The sequence below is a fragment of the Spironucleus salmonicida genome, chromosome 6 (genome assembly GCF_000497125.1).
Source record: "Spironucleus salmonicida strain ATCC 50377 chromosome 6, whole genome shotgun sequence".
NCBI classification, from domain to species: domain Eukaryota; phylum Fornicata; order Diplomonadida; family Hexamitidae; genus Spironucleus; species Spironucleus salmonicida.
Window position 1 is genome coordinate 1,636,640 of NC_090601.1, and position 18,776 is coordinate 1,655,415.

Sequence of the window (18,776 nt, forward strand, 5' to 3'; positions counted from 1 at the left end):
TATATAGAACCTCAAACTCAGCGTTACCTTTTAGTGCACATTAATAAATTTATTTTCTTGTATTTACGTAATTATATATGTTATAAATATGAAGTATTATACCATTCCTTGTATTTCTTTAAATATGCACTCACCTTTTACCCCTCTTTACTCACCTTAGCGTGCATCTGCTCATCTGGCATTATCATTATATGATCTTCATGCTGATTTAGCAACACCAGGCGATTTTGAAATACTTATCTCTTTAGTTTCTCAGGGGGAGATAGGTATTTAATTACTACTAAAAATGCTTGCATCGGAGACTTTTATGATTATTAATAATACTAAAAAGTCTTCCCCACTTCTTGACCTTCTTCCTTCTATCTCCCCACTTTTAGCAACCTCTAGATAGGCTCTTTCAGCTGCAATTGAACTGGCAAAAGCAGCTCGTTTTAACGTAGATTTTCTTTAGATACCAATGAATTCGCTTTTAAAATAGCCCTGGACCCCAGAAACATTGGTTGAAAATCACCAATTTTTTATGAAAATCGCTGGAAAATCTGATTCACCACATTGGATTTCTTAGTTTAATTAATTCAGTACCAGTATTACTACATAACAGAAGAGTTAAATTATTTGTGAAATTATGAGTAAATTTGCTGAAATTCAAGCTGAAAATGAGGCAGTTATTGCTATCCTAATGACTTTTAATGGTGTTGAAAATGATGATTAAATTGAATAAATTAACATAATTTTTAAATGTATTAAGTAATTTAGGCACCAACTTCTCGCTATTAACGTTTAGGATTTGATTAATATAATTCAATTTAATGTTAAATAATTAGTTGCATGCGAATATCTTTAAATAGCTTAAAGGTAATTATAGATTGTCTAGTTTTTAATTAATTTATTGTTCACATATTCTACTCATAAAATATTACAATTTTAAGAAGAAGTAACTCATTTTTCTATAGAAATATTGTAGTTTTCATCAAAATTTCCATTATAATTACCTGAAATTATAAACATCGCATTTATCTCTTTAACAGTTATTCCTGAATAATAGTTAGTATCAATTTCTTCTATCCTACAATAAACTATATTATAATTTGCTAAATACATTTTAAAATAAGTTCAATAGATCAATTATGTAGATCCTGATTTTAGAGCTTAATAACTGTTTTCTGTATCCTCTGAGCTTTTCCTAGACTTCAAGAATATTTTTGTATCGAAAACTTCTATTTTCAACCTGAACTAATTAGGTGGAAACATCAAAGAAGAGTATATCAGAAAATAACTAATACTTTTAAAATTAACATTTTCGCAATACTTTTATAAGATATATTTCAGTTTCTTGTCGACCCCACAAATAACTGAGCTCAACAACATCTTCACTGTCTCCAAATTTACGGAAATCATGCAAACCACCCGTTTGAACTCAAGAATCAACCCACAACTAGACTAATTTCAGTCAAATTGCTGGGTGCAGCTTCTCCAAGCTAAGGAAAACGGAATTTCTCACTATTTCGAAATAAATCTTACCTAACATCTCTTAATCACCGCCTTCAAGGTGTCCGAAAAACCAATTTTCATGTCAACATTTGCGGTCTTAACACAGCATTTACTGAATGTAAACGATATTTCTGAGTACATCAAAATGCTCATTAGCCGTAACTTCATGTACAAAGATAAGATCAGCTACAACGTGAACAGTCTAATTTACATTCTCTTGAACAGCATTTTCAACGAAGAAAAATCTGAAGTCACGGCATCCACCGGTCAGGACATAGCTACGCTCGTTTTCTTGCTGCAATTCATCAAAAAATGTGTAAACCCGCCGATGTTCGCAATTTCGTAACTAGAAATGAAAATATCCATTTTCACGCACAGCTAGAGCCAGAATGAAGCCTTCGTTTCCGGATTTCAATCTAACGAGCAGCCATTGCTCCTCTCGCTAAACGACGACGCTAACCATCTCCTCACTGTTTCAAACGTCCAGGAGGTCGTCAAGCGGCGCGATTTCATGCTCGAGGACGAGCATCTGTCAATGAAAATCCAGCAAATTGACCTGGAATTGGTCTCCAGGCTGATCAAGCAGCAGCAAAATCCCGAGTAGTTCAATAGTGTTCTAAATGATATAATACTACAATAACCGATTTTCACTTTTTCGCTCGAAAGTTTGCTCGTTTTGATCGTGAATTTGCCGTTTTCGCAATTCACACAAAGGATGGAGGTTTTTGACAAAATTGTGCCGATTTGTCTTCTCAGCTGCAATTTGGCGCTGCGGGCGTTCACTTTGACGATTTTGACGCAGGAAAACGCCAATTACAGCCAGTTCAAAAATCGAAAACTGTGCAAAACTTCCTGCTTGATTTTGGAGTATTTAGTCAACTAGGGCGCGGTTTATATGGAAGATCTGACTGCCGCATCGATTAAGCAGAAATTCGACGCCTAGTACACGAATTAGCCGGTCCAGGCGGGCCAGTTGCATCAGAATCCGCAGGTCATCAAAAGTGAAACTTTCGACTCCACGCAAAGCGTTCAGGTTCTAAGAGGCCGCCTTTAGCAATTTGTGGTTCCGAGCGTCGAAATTCACAATTTAGAGCAGACGAACTTACTGAATTTGCTATAGAAAGCTCCAATTTCGTCTAATTATTAGTTTTTGGCGCAGGAAGCGCCTACGACGTCTGCTGAGCACTTTTCAGCTTGTTACTTCAGGCATACACCGTTCTAACAGATCGCGATTTACTTGTAACAACAACATATTTTGTCCCCTCACGCGCATGCTGAAATGGCGATGATTTTGATAAAAGAAAAATAAGAAGATTTGTTTGTCGAGCTTCGTGAAAATATTTATAACGAAAATGACATCACTTTGAACTTTTACAACCCGATTCCCGGACCTCCAAATGCACCAATGATTTACGATTCCAACTAAAAACCAGTTGTATAGCTGTCTTTGTCGTCCTCTGCAATCATTGAATATTTTGCGATTTGGATTAGCAGGTAGCCATTTTTACATTCAGAAATTGCTCCAAAGGCGTTGGATGAAGAGCGCCAACATATTTTACCTGATATTGACGACGCATGTAAGTTATTTTTGGATGCGAAAAACTAAAAGACTCAAGATTTCTATTATTTTGTGTATTTAATTATAAGCGTGAAAATACAAAATTTGAAGGCAGTAGAACTATCAATTTTAGATTAAAATGATGAATTTTTAGTTAAATTTGTCAAAAATTTAACAAAGATAGCTTTCTCAGTTCAACATTTTGCTAATCTGCCGGTTACGATATCAATTTCTGAAACTGCTACATTTTACTTGATAAAGCTTATTAAAAGATCAATTTAGGCTAAAAAACCAAAGATTTTCATGACATTCCTTCAGGAAATGATGTATACTATGAATTTGCAAAGTCTTAATTAACAAAAAAGTATTTTGGCGATGAAGTCGATGTTATAAGTTTTAAATGGGTTAGAAACATCAGAGATTGAATTTTTAGCATCAAATTTTGAAAATTTCGAGAACAATTTCATCAGTGTAGTCTTCGTTATTCTTAATACTATGGATGTATAAATCACACCATAGACTATTTAAATTATTTATATAGGAACTTAGTTACTAAACAGTTATTTGAACTGCAAGTAACTAAATTCGCTGCAATTATCATATATTTTTGATCGTCAACTTCATAAATCAAAACCTATTACCATGATATTGATGTTGGAACTGTTATAATATGATAATTCATCTTCTTCTTCTATTCTCTCGTAGTTCTTCTAACTTACGTGTGAAATTCAAACTATTATTCTTTCCTGGTTAATTTATACTAATTTGGTTCCGAGTACAACAAAATTAATTCTGGAATCATCTCAGGTCAAATAATTATTCGTATACTTAAAAGAAGCGTCCAGTGGCCGTATTTTTAATTAATTAGTTAATTATTAAAAGTCGAAGCGTGGCTGCTTTTTGGTTGATGGGATGAATAATTGTGTTGTTTAGTAACAAAGAGCAGTTTTCCTGTCATGTCAGATTTTGAAAAATTAGAATAATATTGATCTGGAAGAAGGGTTGGCGTAGATGCTGTTTAGCTTCACTGATGAGAACTTTTACAGGTATTTGGCTAAGTAGCTTTTCGATTGTGATGTAACAATAGGATTCCCAGTAAACTATGGCATAAACTTAATGCAAGTTGTGATATTTTTCATTTACGAATAAAGGTTTTACCTTTAAAGAGAATGTGTTGAAATACTTGACAGCTATGAGTTGTAAATTTAAGGTGATATGGTCGAGAAGATGTTTAATTTGTATAATAATAAATATTATAAAAATTCGATTTCACCGTTTGTACTTTACGCTGTGAGGAGCGCAAAGAAATATACAGATATTAAGTTTGACTACTAACTTCCAGAATTCAGTAGTTTTGATTTATCTAGCAATCAGTTTTTGCCAAATTCTGACCATTAAGCACATCAAATTCTGACTATTTATTTGGACTTTTAGCTCATACTGAGCACGGATCTGACTTCTTATCAGAAAGCTGAGCTCGTTGACAGAGGATATTTGTCGAATACTTCTTCAGAATGCCAAGAAAATGAGGTTAGGCCATAAGAAGAGATTACTTACACAGAATTAGATATAATGAGTTTTAATCTTACTTAATTAACAGTTTGCTTAGAAAATATTTTATCTTATGAAAACGTACAAGTGGTATAAGTAGAAGCTATTATTTTCAAATTTTAAATACAATTAATTCAGTACGTAAATAATAAGTTTTATCCTGAATTTTCAGTAATAAAATTCATGAAAGTGCTATAATAAGTGTTATAATTACAAAAAATCCAGTCTCCTAAACTTGGCAGATAAATCCTTGAACTTTGTACTTGTATTGCCTTCTTTTTCCTTAATACTTTTAATGCTATCATCAATTCTGAGTAATTTTAAATATAAGATAATTCGAACGATGTTATTTAACTTAAATTGGGAAGTCAAAAGTTCCCCAAAGATAATCTGTTCAAGATTACTAGTTATCAGGCCAAGACACGTGACCACCTTACGATTTAGAATTTCTTAATTGCAATAATTTTTTCGTATGCCGGAAAAGAGCAATTGAGCCTCTAACAAGATCTTATTATATTCCTTTTAACTATTTTCAACACATAAGCAGAACGTTCATTCTACAATACACTATCAAAATTGCTTTTAAATACCAATAACATAATTCCAGAGAACACTCAAATCTAGGTTCCGATATTCATTTAGGAGATGCATACGTAGCCATCCAGTCCCGATAACATACATAGTGGTACTAATCAGATATCTTGTACAATAAAATTCACATACTTGAAAATCCATGTTTCCACTTTCTATTTCATCAAAAAGATTACAAACTTTACAACTCCGATTGCAATTTAAGTTTTTAGCAAGCTTGCCCCGATATTAAAAGACTACAACGTCAGAATCGACAGTTTCATAGAAAACTGGAGCTTTAACTAGAAATATGCTCTTTTCTAGCTCTGTAAACTTGATGACGGAAAGTAGGAAACAGAGTCATATACGTATTTTAAACAGTATATCAAAACGAATATAACATTGAATTTTATTGAATCTGCAGTAAAAATATTCATTTCGTTGAATAGAATTTACGCGATGTCATTGTTTTTACAAGATTATTACGCACAGGATGTTAATACAGCCAAGTAGACGCAGCCTGGATCGTGCTTGTTTTTGTCCTATTTGAATAAATCGGACTACACAGGATATACTAAACTGACATATCCGCACTAGCAACAATAAGAGTAAACGATGAAACAAATAAATATAGAAATTTTGTTTTTAGCTTAAAATATATAGATTTTCGACCTCGCAGTGCTGTTATTCTAGCAATTTAGCAACGAGTCACTTTATTAAGAAATTATACCCTTCATCAAACCTGTAATTTTGATTCTTTTCTACGCACCAAAGCCTCTCGTGGAAGTTACAAAAGTCTTAAATTCATCAGTTTAGACTTATATTAGTTCATTTTACAAACTTCACGATTCTCTTGGCCAGCTACTTATTTTGCATGAAAAATAACTTTCCACTTCCTCAAATTCCTTAAAATACGCATCTACAGATCTCACGCTTATCGCCAAAAAGGTATCACCGCTCCTGTCCTCACTACTCCAAATTCCGATTAGCCCACAAATCAAAAAGGGTTTTGATGAGACAATGAAGCAATATATACTTGATATAGAAGCATTTTAGAGTGGAAACTAACGTTTTGAAAACGTTGAAACTCGCAAATTTTCAACTTTATAATTAGAAATAGAACAAAAGCGTGTGTACTACTCGCATCAGCCATAGTTCTCTTTCAAGCAGCAAACTGACGATTGCTTTAGCTTTAAACACGTTTTCGTGCTACAATGCTGTAATCACAGCGCGATACTCACAATTGCGCTAATTTTGCTGGCGAAGAGCATCGGAGGCCAGATGGTGCAAAAAATTATCCATTTGACAGAAAAGTTTTTCACTGCACCTCTTTCAAATATAAACTTAGTTAAAAGCGATCAGAGGAGCATTTTGGAGAAATCTGCGGGTTAACTAAACTAGCTGAACTCATAAAAGTTCATTGGAATATGCTTATTGAATGAAAATATGCAAATTTTCATCGAGAAGAGTATTTGTGATTTATATGGTCGGTGCCACAACGAATACTGCAAGTAATAAGGTTAGTTGGGTGTCCAAATTCAGGCTTAAATACCTAACTCATTCTAGTTGAACGAACACCTTTGCGTGCCTTTTAGCTACATTAAAGGTGTAGATTCCTTTTATAACTTAGTTGATTAGATGCATTGCGTGCATCTCCCAGGAATCCGCAGTTATCCACATTAATAAAACCGTTTTTCGTTCATATCGCTGTTCTGCTTGCAGATTTTGCAGCTTTCAGCCAGAAACATTAGCAAAAATGCGCTTTATCGCGTTTTACGCCGAATTTTTTCTGCCAGCTCAGACTTTTCTGTTCAAGTTTATAAGAAGTTTATGGCTCAGATTTTTAATTATAAGAATCTTCAAGTTCGTGAAGTTTCAACAGAGTAAATTGTGTGCACACACGATTTGAACTAACATCAGTTCTACTCCTAAAATGGTCAGATTGCTGCTATTTAACGTCAAATGGTGTAGTTATTGCTCCTTTTGCCTCTCAATTCGCTATTAATTCGTAACAATCTGGCTCAAATCTTGATTAAAATTTTGAATTAGAACTACACCTTCCCAATGGATATTCACACGCTGTTGCTTCTATCAGAAACGTATCAGTAATCACCGTTCCACTCCGAATTAACCAAATTATCGTCAATTCTGATTTCGTTCTAGCATTCTGGCAGCAAACGAGACCAGTAAAAGAAGTATTCCTACTTCTTATCTCACCACCAACCTGCCATTTCGCCACTCCACTAGGCAAATTTCCTCTCAACTTTCGATAATTAAGGCTTTGAAAATCTGCTATTTTTAGAGAAATTATTCGCTGCTGGACCCCCTCATTTCGAGCCAAAAGGAGCGAAAAACACAAATAAAAGTGCAATTTCTCAAAAGGAGCGGATGGTGGGCTTTTTGGAGCAGCTGCAGCGGATTCAAGTACTATTCAGCCAAGCTGGAATTTCATTTTCCCAATTGGAGCTTGCCAGCCAAAACCTGATCATAGGAAAATTTTTCTCTCAGAAAATTAACCAGACCGAGATGTTCAGCTCCGAGAGCGTGCAGGCGGGCGTTATGCCGGCGCTGGCCTACGAAATTTTTGCTCTGGGCGTCATGTACTTGAACTTCATTTTCGATATCATAATTTCGAAAGTTGGCAGTTTGAGCCAACGAAATCCGTCGAGTGGAATCTCAAATTGCTTCGAGATTTTCAAAAAATAGGAGCAGTAGGTCGAAGCGAAGCGGCGGGCGTTTTAGCAGCAATTCGACGACTGCTTCAAGAAAATTGAGGACAACGAGAAGGCGACGGTCGACATTTAGCACAAAAAGGACGAAGTTACGTACCGGCTTCAGAATGTGTACGCGACTGAGCCGACGAATTAGCAGCTGATCGACCAGTGCAGAGTTCAGTTTACAGAGTTCGAAAATAAGGCGAATGAGGTCGCTAAGCTGATCCAGCAGCTAAATTAGCAATAACAGGAAAATCAGATGAAACGTGAGCTAACGAATACCGAAAAATTTGCCCAAATGAACCAGTTCACACAGAGCATTATCGAGTATTTGGACGTTAACAATAGTAGTCAGATGCTAATCGCGAATTTTTCAAAGGCATACTAAAAAATTCAAGCTGATATAGAGGAGCTTTTCAAGTTTGACACCGACCAGCTCACGATGGTGAATTCGTTTATTTCGACTGAAAAAATAGGGTAGCGAATTATTTCGTAGTTTTATGACGATTTAGGCTACTAGGACGTTGTTTTCGGCATGTCTTATCCTATAGTGTACAAATTCGCACCAAATAACCAGTATTTTGCTTATTCGTTCTACAGCCACCGGAAGCTTTTCGAGCTGAACGCCAATTTCAGAATTCTGCCCAGTCCTCAAAAACCTAAACTGCTACCTTCATTTAGGAAATATCATATTTCATGTGATTCAAAGTCTAATTCGGTCGAAGTTGATCAGCACTCTGGTGTTTATGTGCGAAACAGGCCAAATTTCGTGAATTTCGGCCTTCAGGCAGATGCAATGCACTTTTCTGCAGCTCAGGCGCTCGGGAAAGGCATGCCTGGAGCAGATTTCTACGGTTAATTCTTTGAAAATTGTTGCGGAATGTGGGTAGATTCTCTTAGCAGACAAAATTATTTAAAGCAAAAAGAAAAAGCAGCCATTGGTCAGGTGAAAGATGTTATGGTTTAGTTAAACGATATATTGAAGAAGTAACTCAGGAGTCAGTTTAAGTAAATTATAGGTAAAATTACAGAGGCTGATAATAACTTGAAACACGGGCCGATTTAGATCTTTTTAAAGCATTTAAAGATGTTTGACGCAGAAACATAGCCTAACAAGCTGGATTCGTACAGAACATAGCTTGTTTTGTATGAAAAAGATTGTTATAATGTATAGTTGGTGTTGACCTAGTTGAATAACTTATTGGAAGCATAGAATTACTCAGATTTAGACTCGCTGAGCTCTGAGCTTAGAGAGGAATATTTGAAACGAAATGGTGCAAATGAAAAATCGCAACATACATTTTTGAATCAAACAGATACTTATTAAAAATTATATGACTAGTTAACATCATTTTCAAGAGAAATTAAAACACCAAATATGGAATTTTAAACGCTTATATAATAGATTTGTGCTTAGAAATTAGAATCCTCGGATTCTTTATTACAACAGTAGTTAGCACCATAATAGGTTCCAAATACGAATTAGATATAAATCAACAATTTAAACTAATATTTTACCTGTTAAACTGTGGCTTTAATCAATTCTATAATCCCTGGATAAATTAGGGAGCTTTTCAATCTGCATCAGTCGAGTTCTGCTGTATTTAGCTCAGTTTTAAATATCATTGCTAGTGATTTTCCCAAGGAAAAGATTTACTCATCCCCGGTATTAGATTTTGAAACAGAATTTGATTCTAGCTTAATGAGAAAAGTTGTTGAGGGATATACTATCTTCAGTGCTTTATACCCTGATGTTGCGATAGAAACTGTTCTAAAATAAGGTATTTTAAGGAGAAGCGTGGGTGAAACAATTGTTAAGGCTAGAAATGTTGTTATTAAGGAAGACCAGAATGTACTTAATTGTGGTGACATTGATATATACCAAATTCTTATTTTCTTTATGATACAAAGATATACACCAAGTTCAATTGCACCTGGCCCATCTGTTCTATTTTTCGAAGAGAATAATGGTTAACCACGGTAAGAAGTTGTGAAAGAGCTTGAAAGTATAAATTATGAAGATTATCGTATGAACTATAAACTTTTCGTAAAGTATTGGCTAGATAGTGTTAGATTAGTGCTTAGACAAGATATTGATAAATCACTTACACCAGAGCTTGAGTATTCTTATTAATGTGATGCTGCAATGATTAATTACCGCCCTCAAACAATTATTTACTTAATAATTTTTGCTCTCATGCATCCAATAGAGAACAAAGCCATCATAACACGTTTTATTCTATTTTTCAGAGATCTAACTCTCCAAGCATATGGTAGATTCTCAAATAAAAACATGCAACTTATCTAACATTAATATGCGATTTTAGTAGATACAAATAAAAAGCTTCAGATTATACACCAATTAGCATGTGAATGTGTATTAAACGAAAACTAGTAAGCCGCATAGTCTATTTTAACAATAATAAATGATCATTTCGTATAAATTGACTAGGATTCAAACCTGTCCCAAAGAGAAAACTCAACACTTGCATACACGAAGCTTATTTTGCTCACAGGTGTTCTTAACATGCTGTCTGCTCCTTATACTTATATTGACTCCATAATCGACGATACCGACAACCAAGTAGTAATGAAAGCGGTAAAATTTGCTATAGACCTATGGAAGGAAGTACAAACAGGAATAGTTGAAATAAGATTCTAGACACTTACACACTTGGCCCAACATGCTGGTACAATATTAGGAGATCCTATTTCTGCTGTTAAACTCACATAAGATATTTTAGTAGAAAATTGGCTAGAAGGAAAACATTTCTGTAGGGACGAAAACAAAGAGGATAAGTAAATTCAGATTTAGCTTTTAACAATGTTGGATCGCGTAAAAACCGATATACACAATCTGATTCTATCTGGTTCGTTAACAATGGCATTGAAAAAACTATAGAAGCTGGATTCATTAATAGATAAAGGGCTTGTTTTGAGTGTTCAGATAAGCGAGGAATTTTAGATGTTGAAAGTGTTTATTTATGAGATTTTTATCGACATCGGATCTATTTAGTTCAATAATGTCCCATAAAATTTAATTGCATAGTCTCTTTAGAAATTAATTGTTAATAATAAGTAAATAGCAATTCAAAGACATTATTATGCTACACTAATCGTATCTGAAGAATAAATTGAAAATTTAATCAAGTTAGATTCAGCAACTTAACTTTTTGCCCCTTCATATAATGTTTTTAACTCACTTATAAATATTGTTTCATTTAATCCTATAACACCTGGTGATACTTTCGAAAAATAGCTCATAATGTAATAATTCTTAGACTCCTAGTCTGACTCTGCTATTGATTCGTTCTAGAAACTGCTGACATACTTAATCGTTCCACCTACTTTCCTTTTGATAGAGGTCGAAAAAGAAAGTGAGGTAGAAAGTTTAATATCCAAGAAAGGATTAAAATGTATGAATACTATGCTAAATACTTTCATAACGCATATTTAGAAGTATATTTATAAATTACCAAAGGCTACGATTTTCACATAATATAAGCGTATCATTGGAGAATTGGCGTTTAATACAAACAAGAACTCGCTTTGGTTAAAATTCTTCTTGTTTTAATTGTTAAATTAGTTATTTATAAAGCAAAAGGTGATATAATTCACACACTAAGGTCAGATTATTTCATTAGAAGACTAACGAAAATGTGACGGAATAGAAGTATTTTTGTCTATTCGTTCGATTATTGATATCCCAGAAGATTTTAAAGTTGATTAATATGCTAAGATTATTTTTAAGTCATAGGAGTGCAATTTCAATGATTTACAATTAGTTTCAATGCTCAGTAAGCAGGATATAACATTGCAGTACATTAATTAGTCTAGCTAGACTTAACTTAAGCACAATATGAATTAAATTCATAAAATATTTTATAATGTGATAACTAATAACCTAGAATTAGATGAAAAAACTATTGAAGAATTATGTCTTGTAATAAGTGCATCTGACTCAAAAGTTGTGGTTATTCTTAATTTCTACATGCTTCTATTTTTGTTAGTCAAGTAAAGTAAATGCGAAAATAGAGCTTAAGAGTTCACAACAACATTTTCTGGTGTTCAAATAGGTATTGTTCCATGGGCACTGGGAATCATTAATACTGCTTTGTAAAATCCTAATATTTCGTAATAAGAAACCAGCAAAATCGTATAAATCCTAGAGATCAACCTGCAGGAAAGTTTCAACAAAAATGGAGTCGAAAACATTTAGCTATTAATTAATATATAGAGTATATTGAATAAGAAAATGTAAATATACTACAAGCTTGAAGCATAAGACCCACAAATTATGAGTCTTAATTTGCTTAAATTAGCGTTACCATTCACACTTTAAGGAGCAGCAGGACATACTATTGTAATGAACGATAAGCGTGCTGCGGCAACCTAGTAAAACAGTCTTTTCGAGCCCTATTTTGACGAGACGTCATACCTCGTAAATATCGAGAAGAAACTTAATATTGAGGTTAAAATAGATGTTTCTAACGCCAAAATTGTATTTATTGACAATATTCCCTTCGTTCAAGCTATTCTTTAGCCAATTGGTACGTCAATTCTTATTTATCATACCCCAGATAGCTAGTCACTAAAAACATTAATTATTGATTAAATTCCATTTTCAACTCCAACAAATATTGAATTTGCGGTTAATTTTTGGCATAAATACACCAAAAAGTTTTCTTTCCAGCCGATTTCGTCAAACTCTTTCGCGTTAATTTTCGATCGTCAAATAGAACTTTTGGCAGTGAATAAGCTCAAGCCGCAGCTATTTTCGTCAGCAAAACACCTCTTTAGGTTCAAACAAAATATGTGCTAATAAATAGCACTTTACATGCTACTAAACCAGCAATTTTCTACTATTCCAACCGATTTAGACACAGTTACAATTGATATAATGGATGGCTCCTTTATTATATTAAAGCTTAATATTTAACCGCTATTTACACCTCAAAATATGTAAAAAGCTGCTATATCTGCGTTTTACACATAAGACTGCATTTAAAACACGCAAATTCCTGAAAATATTCTCAAGAGAGACGATTCAGCATACTAACTTTCTCAGATTTATAAGGACCAAAGACGTGCTAAAGTAGCGATTTCAAGAGAGCTGTTAGCCTTTCTATCGCCTCAGTTTGCGATTGGTGTTATATCAGTTGAGGCTGGTAAATTTGTAAAGAATATTGCTGTCAAATTTTCAAAAATCCACAAGTACCCATTCCACTGTTTAACATCCGATTTGTCTCAATTTGCCGTTGGAAATATCAGCTAGGACTTGCTTTCTATGACACAAAACGAGCTATTTTTGACGTTTTTCGAGGTTGGAATTAGAAATGGATTCCAGCCATCAAGAGATGAAATCATGCGTGGCGCTGACATATCCTGCAGGATGATTTTGCCCGTTATTCAAAGCTTGGATTCGATTGAAATGAAAAGGAAAGTGAAAACTTTCAACGTAGATGGCTTGTGTTCAAGTTTCGGTGGAAATAAAATACCTATTCCTGGAATTGTTGAGTGGGTGGTAATGAGCATAAGCCAAGGAATGGAAGAGTGATGATAATTATTTGGCTGAATGTTATATATTTTGTGTGATATAATGATGCCCGGATGGTAAAGAATGGGTTTATTATGACATTATGCTATTGTTAAGGGAGTGGAAAAGTATGATAAATTATTTGAATATTTTAAGCTACGTAACACTATTACTAGTAAAAAATATGTAGGTGTGATTTTTGCGTTTGATGAAGAATATGAATTGTGTGAAGTGCAATTTTGATATAATTTAAAATCAATAATATTATAAAAGTTTAATACAAGACTAAAATTTTGTTAGGATACGATAGTAATGAGAGGATATTTATGATAGGGCTAATAAGTCTAAATTACTGAAGAACCGGAATTTAGTTAGACATCTCATATCGTAGTTGATATACAGCTAGCTTTATTTCGGGAATTAGGAGTTTGTCCGGGAATGTTAGGCATAAATATGGAGCTAATTAGTATGTAGTCTTTAAATCCTGAATATGGATTTTCCCATTCAAAAATTCTTATGATCGTTCAATTTATATCAAAGTTTTTAAAAGAGAAATACACAATAAGTGATTAAAAACATGACACCCATAACTATAGAGATTTATGTATTCTATTATTTGTCATTATTATTATTATTAAATTAGTCTGTTATAATAATTTTCAAATTATAAGCTATACTTATTAAGGAGCTTTTTAAATTAATAGTAATTAAATAATTATATTATTTAATTTCTAAAATATAAAAATTTAGGGTCCGCTAAATCGGACTATGAATATATGTTAAAAATAATAATTATATTCCATACCACAACAAAATACTATTGTCATTATTTAACATAGATTTTCACAAATCTAATCAGATCTTTTCATTTACCAATTTTATATTATCTATTGATTAATACTTACAAATTTATCTCACAAAAAATGAATATATGAACGTACTTTATTAAAAATCGTATTCAATATTATTATAGGATTATATAATCTGATATCGCTTTGTGCCTTACATTTGAAGCAATGTTCTGATAAGAATGCCACATATTCCACTATATTGTATAAAGGATCATATGGGAATGATAATTAGTTATATCTTATCACCGATATTTACGTATACTATTTAAACTTCAGTTATTACTATCTTTTCAAATACTAAAACTGATGATTACATATTACTATAACACGCATAACTAAACACAGTTGATTTAATTATTTGTTAATTTTTAGTATTTTATATTCTTTCTGCTACCGTAACTTATCTTTATAAAGATTAAATTATTTCTTTATATGAATCTTTAGGTATGCTTATAGGTCAATTTTCATATTTAAAAAAATTAATTTTAAAAATTGAGTAGTAGGTCATTAGAAAACTAAAGATGCAATATATACGAGTCCATCGTCTAAACTAAGTTTTTGTTAAATTTCGTAGAATACAATGCGTTTGGTCTCATGCATATATTTTCTAATTTCGATAAGTTAATAATACTATTTTATATGCATTTATTTTAAACTGAATAGGAAATAACTTCCAGTTCTAAACCATATTATTTACCATCAGCGGGAAAACTATATTGATGTTATATTTATATTTGTATATCTAGTTTTAATAACATAAAACGTTACTTATTACTTAAAAATTTACATTTAAAAATTTATTTAAAAAACGAGTACCATGTAAACTAATTAACATAGATGTTATTGACATTTAGATTTGTTATATTTCAAGTCATAATTACCATTTTGAATTATAATATTATATCTATTTATAAATTAATTAATACCTATTCATGGGGCCCTTAAATAGTTCATAATATTAACGCTATATTCTTTAATTAAAACTACTATTATATGATTTATGACTTTTGTTAAGATGCAACTATCTTAAATAAAATGATTTGTAGATTATTAAACAAAATTTGGGTAACCATATTACATTATATAACATTCAAATTCATCTTTAGTTATTATGTCAAAATTTTAATGTTAAAGTATATAAGTTTCAACTAATTAATATATAGGTTTTAGTTTACGTTGATTGTCTATAAATATTTCTAATACTTCAGTGTTCAAACAAATAGTAAATAGTCACCATTAAAAACACATAAATTTGCATCTATTTTATAAAATCGATAAATGCAACTTTATATGCTTTTAAATAGTAACTAACTACTCACATATACGACTTAGGTTACATAACAATAGTTAAAGGTTAACCTAATTCTCTAATTAGTTTCACCAAAGGTAATGATATGATTATAAATGAGTATTTAGAAATCTATAATTTTTTATAGATTTAGTAGTTTGTTATTATCTATTAAGGTTTCAAATTCAAATTATGGATCAAGTTAAAGAATCAATTCAAATAATAAATAGTTATCATATTCTGTTGTGTTATGCGCATATGAATATGTCACATCATAATTTTTTAATATTAGTAACATATGTCTAATAGATCTTATTAATTGGTATCAAGTGATAAAATATAATTCCACTAGTGAGCTACTATCATCAAACACAAGTGTATATCATGTTTAATTTTCAAAAAACGATATATCATCCTTAGCGTTGTGAACACTGAAATACCTTTCCTTTTCTAACATAAAATTGGTATATATTTATTTACTTATGGTGGCTTACTACTAATCTAATCAAGTAAGATCTAAAGTGCGTTGTCTGAGATATCATAGACAGAATTACCTAAAAACAGTGATATTTGCATTTCAATTAGCATGCATTAGGATATTTATACTACTTGGGATGAAAAAAACTGAACAATAATTCGAATATAATCTTATAAAAATGAGTATATAATTAGTATATCTTAATTATTATATAAAATATCAGATCAAAATTGTATGAATGGTAAAATAATGTAAATGTCATATATACCTAACAAATAAGCAAGCGATATTTGAATGAACAAGATCGGTACGTTATGTTTATATTAATTTAATGAAGCATATCTTACTTTAATATAGGATGAGTACTCTAATTATATGTAAAATATATTCAAAATTTTAAGCTTAAAAATACTTCGGAGCAATCTAAACATTCTGAGACGCATATATTTTAAGTAGTAATAATACATAGGCAATATCATGGGATCTTTGCGTGGAAAAATAATTCAATAGCAAAGCTCAGAGAAACATTTATTAATGTGCATCAAGCACTTATATGATTCAACACTATAGAAAAAACATCACTAATTGATCATAACCTATAAACTACAATATCTATTGTTTTAGATAGGTTCTCTTGATTTTAATATCTGCTGTAGTAAACATACAGGGGAGAACTGTTAATAGTTATCTGATCAATGAGCACCTAATCAAAAGTTATAAAAAGTAAATGAGTAAATTATATTTTATCGTTTTTGCTGTATTTTAAATGGATAAATAATAAATCATAATATTACCTGTCATTTCACTGCCTCAATTATTCTAGGAATCTCAATTAAGGTTGTACAGACTGCTGCTATTACTAGCGCACAGAACACCGTAAATATAATCTTCTTCAGCAAAATATGCTGATCCAAGATCTTGGTTGCCGTCATATCCCCACAAATAATAGCTCCAGTAAATCCACCGCCTGGGAAGCTCCACGCAGACGAAAAGCACAAGTTTTTGTACATGGGATGGAAATTCTTCATTCTGTGTTGAGAACCAAATTCGTCAGGATTGTATCCATATAGTGATCCAGATTCACTTCTTGTGTATCTACGCATTGTGTTAGGAGTACCAACCTCTATATGATCAATCACAGCCTTTATGCCAGGGTAGTATTCCTCTAGTCTATTGATGTAAATATCAGCAACTTCCTATTTCTTCAGCTTATATGCATCTGGAGTAAGATCCTTCCACTCCTGAATATAGGCTGCGGTAGTAATATTACAGAAAGTTCTGCCTGATGCGGTTAACCTGGAATCGACTTTTGAGTGGTCTACAAATACAAATGAACGTTCTTCTATCTTTTCATACGCCACTAGGTTAAGGTCAGAGAGTGGGCGTGACAGGTCATTAGAGAAAAAAGTAGAGTATGCATTATTGGGGAAAAGCGTATTAAGATCAGCATTGCATACGAAGTAAATGACGAATAAAGATACTGCTGGCGCCTTACGTTTAGACCTCTCATCAAAAGTATTTTTAAGCTTCGGTATCATTCTGCCAAATACTAGGTCTGGAGCACAATTGCAAACAATCTTGTTGGATTTGGAAATCTTAGTCAGGTTTACGTTTACCTAAGTTTTGGTTTTTCTATCGAAGTAGCTCACGCCAGTACAAATTGGTTTCTTAGCATGTTCGTCCTGAAGAATTATCTTGGTTACATCCGCCATGAGACGCACTTCGCCGCCATGTTCGCGGATCACTGAAACCAGATAATTTGAGAGGGTTCCTGAGCCACCTTAAATCTAAACAGCTTTCTGGTAATAGCAACACTAAGGAATGGCGTGATAGATTAGATTCATATTGTAAGGATTGTCGGAGTAGTAAACAATGTTTGTGTTAATTACATTTTTGAGCTTTTCATCAGTGATATAAAAATCCAACCATTAACCTATAGTATGTTTTCTGATCATTGGCCAGGTGAAGTGGACAGAGTGTACAATGGGGAAGAAAAAGAACTAGAAGTAACCCATGTTATAAGGAAGCGTAGTAGCACATCTGGCAGTATTGTATATTTTTTTGAAGTATCTTCTGATACCCTTCTCTTCATGAGGGAACTTTTCAATCAGATAATTTCTTGCATTATCTAGACCATGAGGTATAGAATAGTGATTCTCTTTATCTGCTATATCCCAGACTGAGTTAGATGACACAAAGGTTATATTTTTATCAATACCTAGTTCTTTAAATATCCTGTGTTTTCCATCTGTCTTCTTATCTCCAAGATCCATCTCGTGCAAAGCCACTTCATACACATCCTTACCACGTTTGAAGGTAGTTGCACACCCTCCTGCCTGGAAGTGCTATTCAAGGACAATAACTTTCTTCCCATTAAGGGCAAGCTTAGCAGCACAGATCAGATCAGACCACCAAGACCAGAGCCTATAATAATATGATCAAATTTATTCTGAGGTATACTATCTGTAGGACTGTAAAGGACACCGAGTTCACTCGTCATTTTAGAAATGCCCTGTTTTAAAAATGTTATTAGTTAATTATGATTATATTATAGGAAATATATAGAGTAATAAAGATAGGTATTATTGTCTTATATATAGTATACTTAAAATTTATGAGATAAAATGCCAGATAATGTATATTAAAATTTATATTTACCTTGTTGTATAAAATTTAAACAGTGTATTCTTCTAAATAATTTTTATTTAGAAAAACTAAAATTGTAATGTAATATGTAAA

General features: G+C 32.5%; 1 protein-coding gene and 1 pseudogene across 1 annotated transcript; one reads left to right on the forward strand and one right to left on the reverse strand. All coding sequences in view use genetic code 6, as the record gives it.

Annotated features, from left to right (window-relative positions):
- Positions 1-124: 124 nt before the first annotated feature.
- Positions 125-13,441, forward strand: SS50377_26662 (uncharacterized protein; the record flags this gene model as incomplete). The annotated part of the gene is made up of 1 exon (XM_067910469.1): positions 125-13,441. The coding sequence occupies one exon, from the start codon at positions 125-127 to the stop codon at positions 13,439-13,441; it is 13,317 nt and encodes a 4,438-aa protein (XP_067763225.1).
- Positions 13,442-16,834: 3,393 nt separating this feature from the next.
- SS50377_26663 (Carotenoid isomerase) lies at positions 16,835-18,475 on the reverse strand (annotated as a pseudogene).
- Between the last annotated feature and the right edge of the window lie 301 nt (positions 18,476-18,776).